This window comes from Hemicordylus capensis, chromosome 1 (genome assembly GCF_027244095.1).
Source record: "Hemicordylus capensis ecotype Gifberg chromosome 1, rHemCap1.1.pri, whole genome shotgun sequence".
NCBI classification, from domain to species: Eukaryota; Metazoa; Chordata; class Lepidosauria; order Squamata; family Cordylidae; genus Hemicordylus; species Hemicordylus capensis.
Window position 1 is genome coordinate 133,434,859 of NC_069657.1, and position 17,848 is coordinate 133,452,706.

General features: G+C 42.3%; 1 protein-coding gene across 2 annotated transcripts in view; it reads right to left on the reverse strand.

Annotated features, from left to right (window-relative positions):
* Positions 1 to 2,742: 2,742 nt before the first annotated feature.
* Positions 2,743 to 17,848, reverse strand: part of CD151 (CD151 molecule (Raph blood group)) — a 53,449-nt gene continuing 38,343 nt past the window's right edge. For both annotated transcript variants that reach the window (XM_053308960.1, XM_053308963.1), the window contains exons 5-8: positions 16,441 to 16,545; positions 13,043 to 13,198; positions 8,026 to 8,112; positions 2,743 to 5,216 (exon numbers count right to left, since the gene is read on the reverse strand). In XM_053308960.1, coding sequence (XP_053164935.1) covers positions 5,157 to 5,216; positions 8,026 to 8,112; positions 13,043 to 13,198; positions 16,441 to 16,545 — 408 coding nt within the window. In that variant the 3' untranslated portion in view covers positions 2,743 to 5,156. The remainder of the gene's footprint in view (positions 5,217 to 8,025; positions 8,113 to 13,042; positions 13,199 to 16,440; positions 16,546 to 17,848) is intronic.

Genomic DNA, 17,848 nt, shown 5'->3' on the forward strand with positions numbered 1-17,848 from the left:
TTCTTTGTTAATTGCCACAAAAAGAAAAGCATGAGAGGTAATTAACTGCAGTTTTGACAGGTAGTTATCACTGACTGAAAAGGAAATTTTGCTGAAAGTGTTGGTACTAGCCTTCTGTTAATGGGAAGAGGCTTAATGTTTTCCCACTGCTGCCAGACATTACTGAAATGCAGCTATTTATGTTCACTCACAATTAGTTCCCAATGGGACTACTTTGAGTAATTTCCCTCGTCAACCAGTTATCTAAGCCAGAGGCTCCCAACCTTGGGTGTCCAGATGTTGTTGAACTACATCTCCCATCATTCCCAGGCACAATGACCTTTGGTCACTTTGGCTGGGGATGATGGGAGTTGTAGTGCAACAACATCTGGGCACCCAAGGTTGGGAACCCCTGATCTAATCCATATTAATCCAGCAATTTAATATGGTTCCTTTGGAGTGTGCAGTTAAATCCTTATTCACCAATGAAACCTACTTCCTGACATTCTCAGCCCAAAAAAGGCAGTGTGGATCTATGGATTCGGGGAGGGCTCAGTGGCTGAGCTTATGCTTTACCTGTAGAAAAGCCCAACTTCAATTCCTGGCATCTTCAGGTCTGAAAACCAACTTTGGCCTGAAACCCAAGAACTGCTGCCAGTCAGCACAGACAAGACTGAGCTAGATGGCCCAGTGGTCTGACTCCGTGTACATCAGCTTCATGTGGTGGTTTTGCCTGGGAAGACCAGAGTTCAAATTTCATCTTTTCAGTTGTTGAGCAGAATGTTCTCCAGCCTTAATTCACCACTACATGAGATGGGTGAATATGACCCATCTCATAAAGGTACGATGATGATGATGATTCAAATTCATGCAACTTGAAGTGGGGTCTAGTCCACAAAAGCTTCTGATGAAATAATTTGCAAATCTTTAAAGTGCCACAAGTGTGTGTCTGCTGCGTTTGCTGTAACAAATTACTGTAGCTAGCCCTCTGGAAGAGGCAGATTTTAAATGGGTGCCATACTACAGATTGATGGATAGAAATATACTTGATATGCTCAGCAATCCTTGTTCATTAGAGGCAGAGGCTGCAGCTTAGAGTCACAACAGACCCACTCTCAGCTTGGAGGAACTGCTGCTCTGATTCAGGAAAACAAAGGAATGGCCCAGTGACATCAGGTGGCCCACCAGACTAATGACAATTGGGTTAACTAGGATGGTGGCTTTCAGGGTTGACATTGAATTAATGATGGGGTGGGACCTTTAAGAAAATACTACTTTTGATTTAGGACTAGCAGTACAACACATACCCCTTGGCAGGGTGAAGAGAGAGAAGGCCAGACTAATGTACACTCCCTGCAGGAAAGAGGGTCATTTCACTTGCATCATGGTGCTGGTGGACCACGTTGTTTCCAAAAACACATCTCTACAGCAGGAGGTAGACTCAGGGTTCACTAAGTGCAGAAGCATTGCTCACGGCCATTGTCCTTGCAGCATGCTTTATATGTTTGGGTAACTTCAGGCACCATCTAGTGGTCACATACTGGAGAATTAAATAAAATACAGCTTTTCTGAACTCTTTTTGTCCCGGGTATGTACCGTATAAACAAACATGCAGCTGGTTCTCATTTGCAGCTCAAGAGTCCAAAACAGAAGAAGAGATGTGAAGATATAATTTTGTTGCTGCATTTCATGCTCCTACATAGAACAGCTATTTCTGTGTCCACACTACATTGCTGTGTGGAATGTGGTTGCCCACTCTCCTATTAGCTATTGTGACATCATGAGTGAGCAAGTGCACACTCCCCCATTCCCAAATGTTTTTGAAAATTAAAAAGAAAAACTTCTCTGAAGGCTAACAGTGGAACATAGTATACTTATTTCAGCACTGCTCCTGACTACACAATTTTAATATGAAGCCGGATGTCATGTCTGTTTGGACCTCTTAATTTCGATCAGCTTTTCTTTCAACAAACTTACATTAGGACATATCCTAATTATATAGGCTCTTCAAAAACATACTAAAGGGTGGATTTTCTGCACTGCTTCATTAATTGCCCAAATGAATTATACTGCAAAACTGGAAATCCCAAAGCACCTCAGCTACCAAGTGCTAGGTACAACAGAGGCTAGGCTTGAGTGCACCGTTCTTAGAAATCTGCGTGTAAATGAAACATGGCATATCCCAGTGCAACAAGCTGTACTGCTTCCATGTCTCAGCACCCTCTCGTCCCTTGACTACCACCACCAACTCGTCTCTCTCCATTTCTATCTCTTTACCATTTCCGTACCTTTTGAGCTGGAGAATTTGTAATGATGAGTTATGCAGGGATGGGCAACTTTCTTTTTGTATTGCATACATTCAAATACACATTTGAAGTCGATGCTCTGCTTGAGATGCTCCAGTGCAGAAGAGTTTTTAACACAATCATATAGATAGGTTGTAGTTCCATTCCCAGAAGTGGCCAACCAAATGGGAATTGGAGACAGGGCTCACTTATGATGTTGCCCTTCTGCAGTGCAAGAGCTTCCAGTGCACTTATGTATGGGTGGCCTTATGAGTGGAATGGCTGGCACGATGACCTGCTCATACTACTTCAAGAGGGAGACGTTTCAGTTAAGCAGTAGGTGTGAGCTGCCTGGACCTTGCTTGGGAAGAAGAGAATGGATGACAAGCCCCACCTCCCAAAACCTGCCCTGCCAGAGAAGATGTTTTGCTACTCCACCGAGGGCCGTGTTACTTCTTCAGCATCACACAGGATCAAATACAGTCATATTAGCTTTATTGGCCAGCAATATAAATTGAGTAAAGCAGGGTTATTATACGAGGAAAAGAGCAGGCACAGATTGCTGACTGGCACACCTGGCCCTCTCTTACCATGGCACAAAATGGTTTCCAGAACAAGGGGAAATCGAAAGCTAGCCATATACATATATATATATACACATACACTTCATCAGTCTGAAATACTGTTTCAAGCAACTGTGTTTAATTGTTTCCATTTTTAGTTAATAGTAACATCCAGGGGGGAGGGGAGATATAGTGAAGATACCAGGAAATAATTTAATACTTTCTCCCACAATAATTTAGGCATCTGACTGCCTTTTTAATCGTTCGGATGAAATCTTTCTCCTGCATTAAAATATTATATGTTGATGTTTCCGTTAACGACATCCTTTTCACCTCTCCGCAGTGTTCCTTTTGAACACTGAACCACCTTTTTAGCTTCCTGCCCAAAGCCAGGAGGAAACTCTCCTGCTTCCGCACCCCTGTGAAGGTACGATATGATAGACTTTTCACCTATGTGTTGACGACGTTAAGGGCTTGCCTGCCAAGGACCACAACACTGACAAATAACAACTAGCAACTGGAACAGCAAATAAGCACATGGTTTTTTGGCCTCCAGTACAGCTGGAGAAAGGCACATCTAGTCAGCTTTGGACATTGTGGGGTGGTGGTAGGAGCTTAGATATTGCTGGGATTGTGATGGGCATGATCCGATTTGGAGTTAGGTTCAGATTTGCATTTTCCCCTTCAGGGGGGAAATGAAATACTTTATTATTTGTATACCATGTTCCAACAAAACAATTCTCAAAGTGGTTTACACAGAAAAAGTATGGAAAAGGCCACAGACGTGCTGCTGGTATGAAGTCTGAGGAAGGGTGACTGAAAAGAATGGCACATGGAGATGTAATGCAAAAGCATTAACAAACTGCATATGATGCCACTGTACATGGCCTGCCATACACAGCTAACTCAAGAGACTCGCAATGGTACAGGAGGCCTATATATGCACATGCACACGTACAGTATACACTTTATAGTATGTGTACATGCATGTACTGCTACTGCATATGGAAGAGGCATGGAAAAGATATTCAATGAAAATTCCTATTGGACTAAAATATGAAAGAGAAACCTGGGAAATGAGCAAGAAATACTTTGGGCATAGCCGATACAGAGAGGATCTGGACAGAAGGGACATTTCTATGAAAATCTTTAGTGAAGTTGACCTGTTCATAACTACTGGGAAAGCTTGTAGGTCTAGTGGTGGAAGCCATTGTTAGGAAAGGACCACCTCTTCTATAGATGATATAGTTGCTGTGCATACAAAGCAATACCAATTGCTTTTCTCCCTTCCATATGTAATTTGCTTTATGCCTTCCTACTATTTATTTTTTTAAACCCAACATTTTTTGATGAAGTGTTATCAGTGAGTTAATGAGACAAATGAACAGCACAGCTAAATTCTGTGTCTTGTTCCAGACAGATAGTGCTTGGCTGGTTAATGAGACTTTGGCTATGGATACAGAGCTAGAAATGCATTTCTTGCCCAACTAAATGCAGCATCATTCTAGGCGGGGAGCCTATTTATGGGAAAGGGTTCTGTGTCATTCCACAAAGTAGAGTTATTGTGGCAGCATTCTACGTGCAGGAAACCATTTTATGTGAAAGTCCAAAAGTTAAGAGAGAGAAAAAAGACCAAGGCTTCTAAATCAAAGAACGGGATGTCCTCCAATGCCTGTCTTGAAAGGCACAAGACTTCTTCAGAGGGGCCTTCTCCACAGGGAGACCTTGAGGAAGAAGCAGCAGGTTGCGATGAATAACCTAGTACGTCCATATTTCAGGCACATCCTCAGGGAGATCAGGAGAAGAGATTACCCAGCAGGGACAGCAATTGGCAGAGACAGCAACTCTGGGATGGGAGAGAGTTGCCATCAGAACTTCCACCATGTCCAAACAGGCATTTTTTTCTCTAGGTGTGAGAAGACAGCATTTAAACTCCTACTGTCAGGCATTCTTGTGGTCAGCTGTCAACCCATGGAGAACTGAAATCTTGATGAAGAGGCTGGAAGGGAAACATGGAGACCCTGGGCCTCAGCAGCTTTGATTTCTCTTTCAGATTGCCTACTGGGCCTAGCTTGTAAAAGTTTTTAGCGGAAAGAATTCTGCAGCTCCATGTATCTGGACCACAAAGACATGACTGAGTGAGTCCTGGCCTTTCCATGCTACATTAAAGGAGGACTGCTCTATAGGGCAGAGGCACTGGGTGATCCAAGAACAATTTCATTAGGCAGCAAAAGTCTGTGTGAGACTGATGTTCCTGTGCTGCTGGGCAGAGGGTAGGGCAACGGGCTGGAACATGATGGAGTCAAGCAGGTCAGTTGTCCCTCAGCTCCTAGTAAGGCTCCGATTTCAAACTCCTGTACAAGCAGCAGGTGAAGATCATCCCAAATATCTAGAAGAAAAACAGAACAGTGGTAAGTGATAGGAAGGATAAGATCTGTGTCAAGCCAAAATCTCAGCACCTCTCTAGTTTGCAGATGTGAGAAAAAACTTTGACCCCATGCAGTTTTGAGTCATGCAGGCCTGGTTCAGATGAACATGGAACCCTACATGTGATAATGTCAGGGCTGCAGTGAGAATGTGCCCACCCTGGTGTCACTGAGGAACTTGCAGATAAATTCTTGGCATATCCTTTTATCATGTGTGAGGGGTGTTCATCCAAATCCCCTCTCTGCATGCTCCAAACCCCTTTTAAAACAGAGTTTTGGAGTGTCTCTCTCTCTCTATGTATGTGGATGGATGGATAGATAGGGGAGGCGATTTGGTTGAACATCCCTCACATGTGAATAAGGGACGTGCCACAAATGTGTCAGCACATCCCCTGGTGACATCAGACCAGGTGCACTCTCACTGCAGCCCCAACATTATTGCGTGTCGTGGTCTTGTGTTCATCTGAACTGGCCGGTGTTGAGCATACAAGATGGATGCATAGTAAAGTGTTTGCAGGTTCCAACTGGCCCACGACTTACTGAAAGGAAAGCATGACTTTGAACAGTTAGCCTGTATTAAGAGACAGGAAACAATACAAGTAGGGACATTTATTCCTATGACAGATAGTAACCATTTTTAAAAAGAGGAAATCCCATCTGACTGCACATACTTGTTGAAAAGGGGACAGTCCTGAGTGAATTATATTGTGCAGTAACAGCTCTAAAAGCACAAGAATGAAGAAATACATTGTTTCTGGGGTGGTTTTTTCTGGCATTAAAACTCCTTTTATTTTTGGCAAGGAACAGGAATCACTCTCAGAATTATTTGAAACAGATGGGGAAGAAAGAGACATCCAGCTGCGAAAAATTTCTATACTGCAGTCAGAACTTCCATGATACTGTAGTTACAGCAGGTTTTTCTAGTGTTGCCTACTGCAACAAATTTTGCAGTATTCAATATGAATTGCTGTTGCAATACATCACCACTAGAGGTTGCTTTCTGACTGCACTGCAGTTTTCAGAGTGCTTTCTTTTGTAACAGACCAGTCATTTTGTTGAGTTACCAAATATAGGGCTGGCAACCCTAAATATTTAGAAATGCCACTAATAAACTTTTTAAAAGGAGCATTTTGGTTATTGAGACTTTGGCTTACAGCTTAAGGGGAAATCATGAGTTTAAAAGAAATAGGGAGGAAAAAGATTCTCTTAATTCCACAGTGAAATTGACCACCAAGGACCAAAAGTAAAGTAAAGTGTGCCATCAAGTCGATTCTGACTCCTGGAGCCCACAGAGTAAAAAAAACTGTTTCTAGGAGACCAGGCAAGGAAGTTTTTGTAAACTGGAAAAAAGAGTTGGTTTTTCCTCTTATTTCAGGCTACCAACATACCACGAATTAGCAGCTTAGTTAAGTGTGGGAAGGCAATCTGCTAAATTTCCTGAGGGCTAATAAATTTTAGGACCTTATATGGCTTCAGGAAAACTCAACCATCACCAATTGTGTGAAATCACAAATCACACGGGACACATTTTTTTAAAAAAGACATACATACGAGAGCAGTCTCATGCACATAAGCCCTATTCAGATATTCTGTTGCATGTGCATTCAGGTATCTGTACACACGTACATGTTTTTATATGAATGACTATTCATGTGTCCATTTTAAAAGTGAATCTGGGTACAGACCCTCTCAAATACAGGTACAGATAGAAAGTGTACTGCTATCCGTATGTTCAACATCATGTGTTAGTAACGTTATGTGTATACAGCACTGTATACATACACAGTACACAGACTGTACATGCACTGAACATAAAGTGTGGCTAGGGTTACAGAGTACAATGTAAGTGGAGGCTGATGCTTAAACTATTTGTGTGTTGTAGAAAAAATGAGAGCTGACGTCCATGACCAGGGAAAATCTCAGGGCACAGAGCTAGAGTACAAACTCTCCACCTGAGCCATAAGAAATCTCTAGAACTTTGTGGTACTGCAGAGCTGCTTTTTATAGGCCTAACAGAATCACATCACCTATGCTCTAGTTTTTACACTTTGTTACTTTTCTTAAAGAACAGTATATAAATATCCATCATCGTAGTCGTAGTATGCCCTACTTGTTCTTATGAATGCAACAAATATTTATATACTGCATTTCAACAAAAGTTCCCAAGTTGTTTACATAAATATAAATAAATAAAATGGCTCCTTTCCCACAAAGGGCTCATAAAAAGAAACATAAAAGAAACATAAAATAGACACTAGCAACAACCCCTGGAGGGATGCTGTGCCGGGGACAGATAGGGCCAGTTGCACTCTTATTTTCACATAGCATCTATTTGATACTTCAATCCAGTTATCTCTAGTTAATGGTGCAGAGAAACTGATTTTCTTCCATTCCTGTTCTGCACGAGAATAATTGGCAGCTAAGTTGGAGCAACAGGCTACGCACCCTTCCTTCCACTCTTCTCCATCCATTCTCTGAAAGGAATGTACCATTCAGGGCATTTGCAAGAGAAGTTGTATCTCTCCTCCTCCTCCGTGGTTGATCACCTACATGTTTTCTGCAGTGTTTGTCCTTTAACAGCTTTCAGATTAGTGGTGAGTCAGATGATGGGCCAGTCTTTACTTAGAGGCTGCCAGCTGCTAAGCGCACACCCCCTACACACACACACACACACACACACACACACACACACACACACTAAGCCAAGGGGAGGAACTAAATCCTGGTTCCTCAAGCCTGCGTAGTTCAACCTTCCATGTTAGCAGTACATACCTGTACACAAGCAATGCCAAGCCCTACTGCACCAATAATTTTCAGGTGTTCTTGAATGAAGTTTTCCAGTTTAGTAATGCAGCCACCCTGGAAGAAAGTGCCAACATAATTTCAAATGCCATTAATTTGTTCTTGTTCTGCATGATATTCACATAACCCAAGATACACATGAACATAGCAAAAGGGAAGGGGGCTGTTAATGGTGAACAAGAGCTCATCCTTGCAAAAATCTCCTGAGTTGCTAAGTATTGAAACAGTACATGTGGTCTAAACAGAGGCCTCCTAGGGGATCCAACAAGGGTTAGAGGCATGAGTCTATGAAGCAGCCATCTTTAACCCTGGAATAACTGCCACCATAAAGATGAAGCAGGTCTGAGAAGGTCAATTCCTGTCTTTTGGAAATGTTGTCTTTGGCCTTCTGCCTGTCCCTTCCTCCACTCTGTCCAGTAACGGCAGGAACAGAAGCAACAACAGGATTAGCTGGGTGGTTGTGAGCCCAGCATTTAAAAAAACAAACCATTAGATAGAGGAAGGCCTGTTTTCCATAGCACTATCATAAATATTCCTTTTCACACTGAGGTAGTGACTCAGCAATGGAGGCACATGGGTTATTCTCTCGTGATTTCAGAGTTCAATCTAAAAGTTGTTGCTTAGCAGACAGAATGCCAAGACCCAGGTTCAAATCTCTGCTCAGCCACATAGCTCACAGGGCAGCCTTGGTCCAGGCACTCACTCTTAGCCTAATCTACTGTCAAGATAATAAAGAATATATGGGGGGAACTCCACATATGCTTCCCTTAGCTTCTTAGGGGCAGGATGAGACATACATGCAATAAATGGTTTTTTTCAAGCTGCCTCACTTTTTCCTCACATGTTCTCACACAGTTCCTGTCCATATTTGATATGTTATTATAATGTATAGTTATTAGCAAGAAATTGAATTTTTATATTTAAAATGTAGCCTGCATTCATAGAATTCAATTAAGCCTAACCCAGTCTTAGCAAAACTAATTGGATACTTGGGAAGTGGCTAAGACAAGGAGGAAGAGAAGGAGTCTCACTCCACCTTCTCTGGCAGGGTATAATTCTTATTGAATTATTTTAATATATAAACCTCCCTGAGCCACTTTTGGAAGAGTGGTATAAAAATCAATCAATCAATCAAATAAATAAATAAATGCACTGCTAAGGAAGATTGTTACCCAGTGTCTCCAGACTCTCCCCTCTCTTGCCATCTGACATGCTTTGTGACATCAGCATGAAGTCAGGGTGGGACTGGGTGAGGAGAATAGAGAGGGAGGAAGAACAAGTTGCTAGCCGAGTGCTGAATTTCAGGGAAACGTCTAAATGCTGGATTTCAGAGGGAAGTTCATTCTGCCTTCTACAGTAAATATGAGTCATCGTCTTCTTCGTCTATAGAGAAAGCTAAGCCCAGCTTCCCCTCTGCTGCTACTCTTCCCTCCTGTAATTCCCTTCTTACCATTCCAGCACATGGTGGTAACCAAGCCCTTAGAGAAGGCAATTTTCATTCTTATCCAATACAATGGCATTATTGTACAGTTTTGTTGAGATAATATCCCTTTCTGTCCCCCACCACTAAATTTTCAGCTAAATGGGTAGTGCAGAGTGCACCTGAACCTTTTATAGAGGCAGCAACTCCAGAAATTCAAATCACAATGCCAATTTCCTATTTTGAATGTAACATTTTAAGTAGGATCATATCAGTTTTCCCTGTGTGGAAATCTCTGCATTCTAGATGAATTCTGAAATTCATGCCATCTTGTCGATGACAAGATCTTCATTTCTTCACTTGGGGAGTCAATTGAGTCGCCAACTCTGGCTGAAGCTATCTCTGGAGATTATTCACCCCTCCCCCACAATACTTCCCCAAATATTTTTCACATTATCAAGCTATTCAAATCTGGATTGCTTTCAATCATCATCCAGAGATTGATGCCAATTCCCAGCGACTCCAGGCCAGTCCTAGAGGGTTGGAAACCCAAAGCCAAAAGGATATGCAATGTGTGTATCTGCAGCTCCTGCTTCTATGTAACTTCTGTAATCAGCCTTCCGGAAGCGCCCAAACTGAGCTCTTCATATAAGAACATGAAGTTGTTGCAGTTTTATACCATTTTAGCTGTCATGGCTTCCCTCAAAGAATGATGGGAGTTGCAGCTTGGGGAGGGTGCTGAGGATTCTGTTCGACAACCCTAGCCCTTCCTCTCAACACTACTGTTCTCAGGATTCCCTCAGGAGAGGGAATGACTATTAAAAACCAGGTTAAGTTTGTGAAGTAGGAACATAGGAAGCTGCCATATACCGAGTCAGATCTTTGGTCTATCTAGCTCAGTATTGCCTACATAGACTGATAGCGGCTTCTCCAAGGTTGCAGGCAAGAATCTCTCTCAGCCCTATCTTAAAAAATGGAAGGTTGAACCGGATCTATTTAAAGGATCCTCCTCAGTTAAGCAGCTAAGGAAAACAATTTATGGAGAGATTCTAGAAGTGGGTTTTTAAAAACCTTATTTAGAACATAAACGCTACAAACACCGCACTTCACAGTACTTGTTGCAACCTGATCACCCTATCGCTCTCTTCAAGGACAAAAAAGTCCCTTTCCATTTATGGGAAACAAGGTGGTGCTTACACCAAGAAGTACTACCACTTAATGCGGCTAAGCCATGGCTCCCAGAGGGTGAGCAAGAGTGTCCTAAAATCACCTGCAAACAGAAAGCTAGTGAGCTAGGCAAAACATTCAGGGAAACCCATTCACATTTCTTAAAAGAGTGTGTGGTAGCCAAAAGAGTGTGGCAGGGAGTAAGCAAGCTGTTAGAGGGGCCTGATTTGGAAAAACAGACTTGGGAAGAACTAACCTCGGGTTTGAGCGATAGAACCTCTTTTCGAGGTCCCAGAAAGAAACCTTCAAGGAAACAGGACGGAATGGGTGCCCTCATACTAGGGAATTGGAATGTTCCCCTTCTTGTAATCAGATTAGTAAACCTGTATGTCATTTATGCAATGCTCCTGCATAGGAATAGGGAGGGAAGACGCGGCCAAGAGGTTCACGCAGATGACACAGTAAATCTCTTCTGGAAAAGTTTGTATGGTTATGTGCAAAAAGACAAGAGTATCTCTTCTAAACAGCAATGGGACAAATTATGGAAATGGATGTTGGACGTAACCCCCCCAATTACCTGATGTGCCTTGTAATCCCCACCCCTGAGTTACAGTACTACCTGCATATACTTCATAACCTTGTGGGTTTCCAAATCCTTGTGTGTAAATCTTTGTAGCTTTATCATGTACAAACAACCATTTTGTATATAATTGTGCTTTGGCAACGTACTGTATGCTTTGGTAACGTACTGTATGCTTTGGTAGTTTGTTGGTTCAATTAAAAAAACCTTGTCCTATTTTAAAAATAATAACCTTGTCCTATCTTGGAGATGCCAGAGAGGGAACTTGGAACCTAGATACTCTTCCCAGTGTGGCCCCACCCCCTAATGTAAATATCTCACATGTAGTCTCCCATTCAAATACAACCAGGGCAGACCATGCTTAGCTAAGGTGACAAGTCATGCTTGCTACCATAAGAGTCCCTGGGATGGGCAGCTCAAATTGAAAGGCACACTGGAGAAAAGTATCGCAGAGTAGAGAGAAGAAAGACTATGCTTTCCATCTCTTTGAAGATGCTCACAGAATTAGCCCTCTTTCCCCCTTTTTCTATTTCAAAGTACTTTAGAGCAGCAGCTTGAAAACTCAACTGCGATTTGGGCTCAGCAGTCATGCCCTGAGGCACAGGGCTTAGACTGTCTCTTTCAGACCAAAACAAGCTTAGTTGCAGAAGTTATTCATACTCTTCATATCATCTAATCCCTCTCTGAGCCCTGCTGAAAATGGCTGCATCATCTTCCTCCCCTGGCAACACACTCCACAGACCAAGAACATTAATGCTGAGCAACGGGTTCTGGCTGAAATGGGCCATCTGTCTCTAGTCTCTTATGAACAGGACAGGGTTTAAAAATAAATAAATAAATAAATAAATAAATAAATAAATAAATAAATAAAATAAAAAAGAATTCATACAGCCACCGGCTAAATCTTGCTAATGCCACCTAGGAACCAGCCAGGATGTTGAGCTACAGGATCATTCAGACTAGAAACAACATGTGAAAACCTTTCTGATGACATGGGAAGCTTCAGAATTTAACACATTTTTATATTACTTGTTACCAGGTCTCAAGGCAGCTCAACTGATTAAAACATCTGCAAACTTTAAATCACCAGATAAACTTAAAACCAAGTGTGAGGATAAGCAAACAAATGATTATGTTTCTATCGGAAATTTGATTCTATTCTAATGCAACCAAGATGGTTTTAGCATTCACTTGAGCTTGGCTTCCAGAGTCCTGATACTGTGGGTACTTCAGCTAAATGGTGTCAAGTTATGATGTTGCCCCTTCTAGCTCATCCTACGTTCCTCAATAACATCCTGCTTTTTAGCCAAGAAGTCTCTGTAATCTCCTACAATCTTTATGCCAAAGAGTTCCTTTGTTCTTTGAAGCTTCCCTCTTTACCTTTCCCACCTGTAGAGCCCATGGACATTCACAGCTTGAGTTGAGAAACTTCTCATATTTCCTTTATTTCCCTTCAGGAAACCCCAGAATCAAAATACTTTAAAAAGGTTTGTATCTGGCACTCAAACTCTTTCCCCTAGAAGCTTGCTGGAAACCTTTTGAGTTGTAATAATCACTGAAATAGGATGAATAGGGGGTGTTCAATGAGACTTATGTAAGAGAACATCTAGTGAAATGGGCTCCATCTTATGCAACTTGCAAGAGACATGCCATCTGAGTTCCCTGCCTCATGTGCCAAAATGCACAATATATAAAAATCCATTTGTGCATGTTACTCTAGAAGAACAGCAAGCACAGTAGTACAATATCATGGAAATCCAGGACTGAGGTTACTATTCGTTTTATTCTGTCCCTCTTTTTAGTTAGTGCCTTATTTTTACCTCTTTGTAGATATTTGAAGGATGATCTCTTCGGCCACAGAGATCTGTTATTGTCTTGCAGCAACTGTCCGGAAACTTCCGCATTGAGGCATTGGGGGATTTGATCCAATCGCTGTCACTCCAGTCTGAAGCATTATGGCTGCCACAGCACTTAAACTACATACACAGACAGACAGACAGAGGGAAGCAACGTATGAACACACTAGCTGGTGTAGTGCATTGCCAGAAAAAGTTACAGCACTCAGCCCACTATAACTGTATTACTTCTGGGACTGCACACCTCTCAGGCCTACACAATCTGTGACCCACCAAAGCAGAAAGCAGCTCACCAGTCAAGCAACAAAACCCGAGGTTTATTAAGCTCCTTGCAGGCTGCCATCTAGGGCTCTACATATCTCTTCCCAGAGCAATAGCAAATTTGGCTCAGCTGGCATTTCTACAGGTCCTATAATGATGACTGCCTACAGTTTAAAAGTGCTCCTTAAATATAAAACTGTTTTTGGAAGCCTTTTTTTTTTTTTTAAGACAGTGATATCATTGCTACTTATCAGTCATACATGGGATGTGTGAGAGCTGGCCTACACCCACCTTGCTGGTTTAGTCAGTCAATGAAGAAGCACTCTGGTTGTTCTCACTGTATCAAGCTACATTCTCTGCAAGCAGGTCAAATATTCAACATGGTGCAGAGGAGTCCTAGCTGGAGCCAACTCATTCCCCGCAGAGCCACTGCACGCTCATAGCATCCTCTTCATTACATTCCTCCTTAGAGAGTGTCTGCCCAGCAGTCTCCTTCACTTTCAGTTCAGAGGCGTAAAGCCAGAGTCTATGCATGTTTACTCAGAGGTTAAGTCCTACTAAGTTCAATAGGGCTTATTTCTAAGTAAGTGTGGATAAAAGCATTAGGCACATTTATCTGGAAGGTAAAGCCCCACTAAGCTCAGTGGCCAACATCCTGACTAGTCAAGTGTCAATGCTTTGTGAGTCGCAGCAGCATTCTGCGGGTCATGCCGGCTGTGTGTGTGTGCGTGTGTGTGATTTTCACCAATCTCCCCAAACCCCATAACAAAATCGGCTATTTCCTATCTGGCTGCTAAAAGCAAGTGTAACCAAGAAGGTCTTGGCTTGTATCTGAAATAAGGCAAAGCTCAAATAATCTTCCATAATGTCTGAAATACAGCTGGAAGTGCTCTTTTATATGAATTAGCTGAGATTCACTTCAAACCAAGCCCACACCTGTCCCAGTTTTCTAAACTGAAAAATGCAGGCATGTCAAATATGATCATCTAGTACAAACAAGTGCTGCAAGATGGAGTGATCTGAAATATAGCTGCATCAGTTGATGGAAGCTGGCATTCCATCCCCAATTGTCTTGAAGGGCTGTGCTCCTGTGTGATTTATTTCTTTAGAACATTTATACACTGCTTCTCATCATCATCATCATCATCATCTACAACAACAAGAACTCATTTTAAGTAAATATGAGGATTTTTCTGAATGTGGCGAAGTTACCTGCTTGTTACATTTTTCTTGAAGCAGGTTGCCTACAATTACAAAGTAGAATGACAGAGAATGTAACTAGTTCTCTGTACCACCTTTGTCTTTTGTTATTTTAGCAATATTAGCCTTTGGGATAGAAACTATTTTTTTTCATTTCTTCTGTCATACAAACCACTTTACATGAATATGAATATGAAAAAATGGTTCCTTGTCCCAAAGGCTCACAATCTGACTTTTTTTTAAATGTACATTTTCTGTTGTTCAGCTTTGAAAGTGGAGATAAACTGCTTCCAAAAATGGGACAAATGTGAAATGGATGATTGCAGTATCTTCCACATTAAGAAAAGTCCTCATATTTACCCAAAGTAAAAACCTCCCTAAGTTCTATTGGACTCATGGCCAACACACTGCGCAGGAGTATGTCAGTCTTTTAACACACTATTTGTGCAAGTTGCACAAATGCAGAATTTGCACAAACTGTGTTACACAAAAGTAAGGCAAATCAAACATAATGGGCTTACTTGTGTATTATTTGCATTTGTGCAAGTTGCACAAACAACATTATTAGATCGACATATTTGTGCTCAACATGTCAGCTAGCAAAAAAACAAAACAAAATGTTTAAGCTATTAAAGTAGTTTGAAGACATTCAAAGCTAATCCTTCATCCCTGTAGTCTGCTGCTGCCTTACCGCATGCCAGCTGCAACTCTTGGTGAGGTGCCATCAGAGCTTGTAAACTGGGGATGTTTTATTTAGGACCATATAATACGCACATAGCTACTTATCAAATGTCTCCCAGAAGCTGCCCTTCGAACACATAGTGCAGGGCTGCACAGCTTCAGCCCGCCCCCCACCCCACCCAGCAACTGCTGATGAACTACAACTCCCCTCATCCCTGACTATGTCCCACTGTGGCGGAGGATAATGGGAGCTATAGTCCAACCGCAGCTGGAGGGCTGGAGTTGTGCAGCCTTGATGTAAAGGGTTCAAACTAGGTTTATCAGAAGACTCAGTTAGCAGATGGTCAACTGAATATGGACATCATATAACTTGTTTCTGGAGACCAGAAACATAACCAGAAGACTAGACCAGATATTTATGAGAGACTTATTGATCAGAATATTATAAGCCCACCAGAACTATAGATACTTAGTTGCCTATCAAGAGGTGACCAGGCCCAAGGCATGTTGAGCAGAATACATGGTCAGGTCAAGGAGACATACCTATAGTAATTGCCCCCTCAGGCATTGCTTGACCTGGGAGCTATGCACCCCAAGGCCTGATAGTCTGAGCTCTTACAGAGTGCCCGGATCTGCTAATTGTTCACATACTCAAGCTAATGGAGCAGAAAGTAGTTACAGAATCTAACATTAAGGAAAGGCTAGAGCTGTGTGATCAAGTTTATAGAGGGCAGGGCTGCTCAACTTTGGCCCTCCTTAGATGTTGGCCTACAACTCCCATAATCCCTGGCTATTGGCCACTGTGGCTGGGGATTATGGGAGTTGTAGTCCAAGAACAGCTTGGGGGACCCATGTTGAGCAGGCCTGATATAGAGTATCTCAAGAGTTCTCAAACTTGAGTTCCCAGATGATGTTGGACTACAATCCCATCATCCCCAGCTACAATGGCCATTGTGGCTGGGGATGATGGGAATTGTAGTCTTACATTTGGGGACCCAAGTTTGAGAAGCCCTGGTGTGTTCTGTAAGGAAATGATGGTTTATGTGTGTCACCTACTCACAGACATAAAGTTACAACAGTTTACAAATCAAGCTGCTGCTTTGTTTTTCTTTCCCTCTCCACAGGAAAAGAACTCAAAAAAGGCAGAACATTTTGCTTGGGGATATATATTAGATATTATCTTACTCCTCATCTGATTCTGTTTCCTAGACATAACAAACCTCCTGTTGCAGTTTGTCCACTGCACTAGTCACGCTCTCTTCTCCCTCCTTCCGGTACTTCTGGGTCATTGTGTCCTTCAGGTTCTGCTTCAGCTCCATATTCAACTGCACGGAAAGGAGTAATGGTGTAGAAGATGGAAATATAATGTGGAGACCATTATTCAACACAGCTCCCTATGTAATAATTGCTGCCATCTTTGCCTCAAGTGTACTTTCAACCCAATGCAAAACTGCACCCAGAGTGATTCAACAGGACCCTGGTTCAGTTTTGCAAAATGTAAATTGATTGAACACAAGGTGAGATGGGGAGTTGGAGTTGTAGGCTAGTGGACTAGGCTTGCTCTAGACAATCCCCAAGTTCTAAATAAGGCTGATGGAACCAACAAGTTGTTTGCCTGAATTTCTCCTCTTCTATCTTCTGCTAGACAGTCCAGGCCTCCTTTCTAATCTTTTCTGCATGCCAGATAGGCAGCTTGCTTCTTAAGCTAGCCAAGACAAAGCACCTGCATTGGAGCTAGTTTCGAGCCACATGACCAGATGGGGTGAGGCCCAAGAACTGTGGCTTGACTAGGTTTGTGGGGCAGCCTGTCAGTAACCCCACTGCTCATGAAAGTAAAGTTCTGCGGTGTTCGCCATGAGCTACACTCTTGCTCATGCATGTACATTACCACTGCTGAGTTCTATCATAAAGGAACATGTTTTTCACTACCATGCAATAGATATAAAGAGCAATGGTCATGACAGACCAATGGTCCATCCAGCTGAGCACTATCAATCCTGACTGGTGGTGGAAGAAGTTCTGACGCAAAAATCTCTCTCCACCCTACCAGTGGAGATCTTTTAATTGTGGATGCAAGGAACCTGGGACCTGTAACATACAAAGATAGTGCTCCATCATCGAGTGACACTTGGAGAGGGGAGCACATACCCAGAAAACAAAGCCAGAATTATGCATTTAACACACAGCAGTGAATCCTTGAACTCCACTTGTATAAGTAGGGAAACATAGTATCCAGGACTGACTGGAAGATCACATGCTTGTGCAAGCAAGTCCTTTGATCTGAATCCCCCAAATATATTTGGGGATTCATAGATTATGGCTTCATATACGAGTAATTAGCATAAATGCAAGGTGGGGAAGGCTTGACGACACCAAAAGCTATTGTAAAAGAAGACTTAACTAGCAAATGCCTTATTTGGGGGAAAACAAAAGGTAATTACCTGTGGACTCAAAGGGAAGAACTGCAGCACGGAACAGAGGCAGCAAAAATAAACACACATACAGTTTATACACATACTACTGGGAGAAAGTGGTAGCAAGGGGAGAAATAAAAAGAGGAATTACAAAAAGACAAAGCACTTTGAGCCCTGGGGAGCAGAGGAAAGGACACTTGCAAGGGAAAGAAGA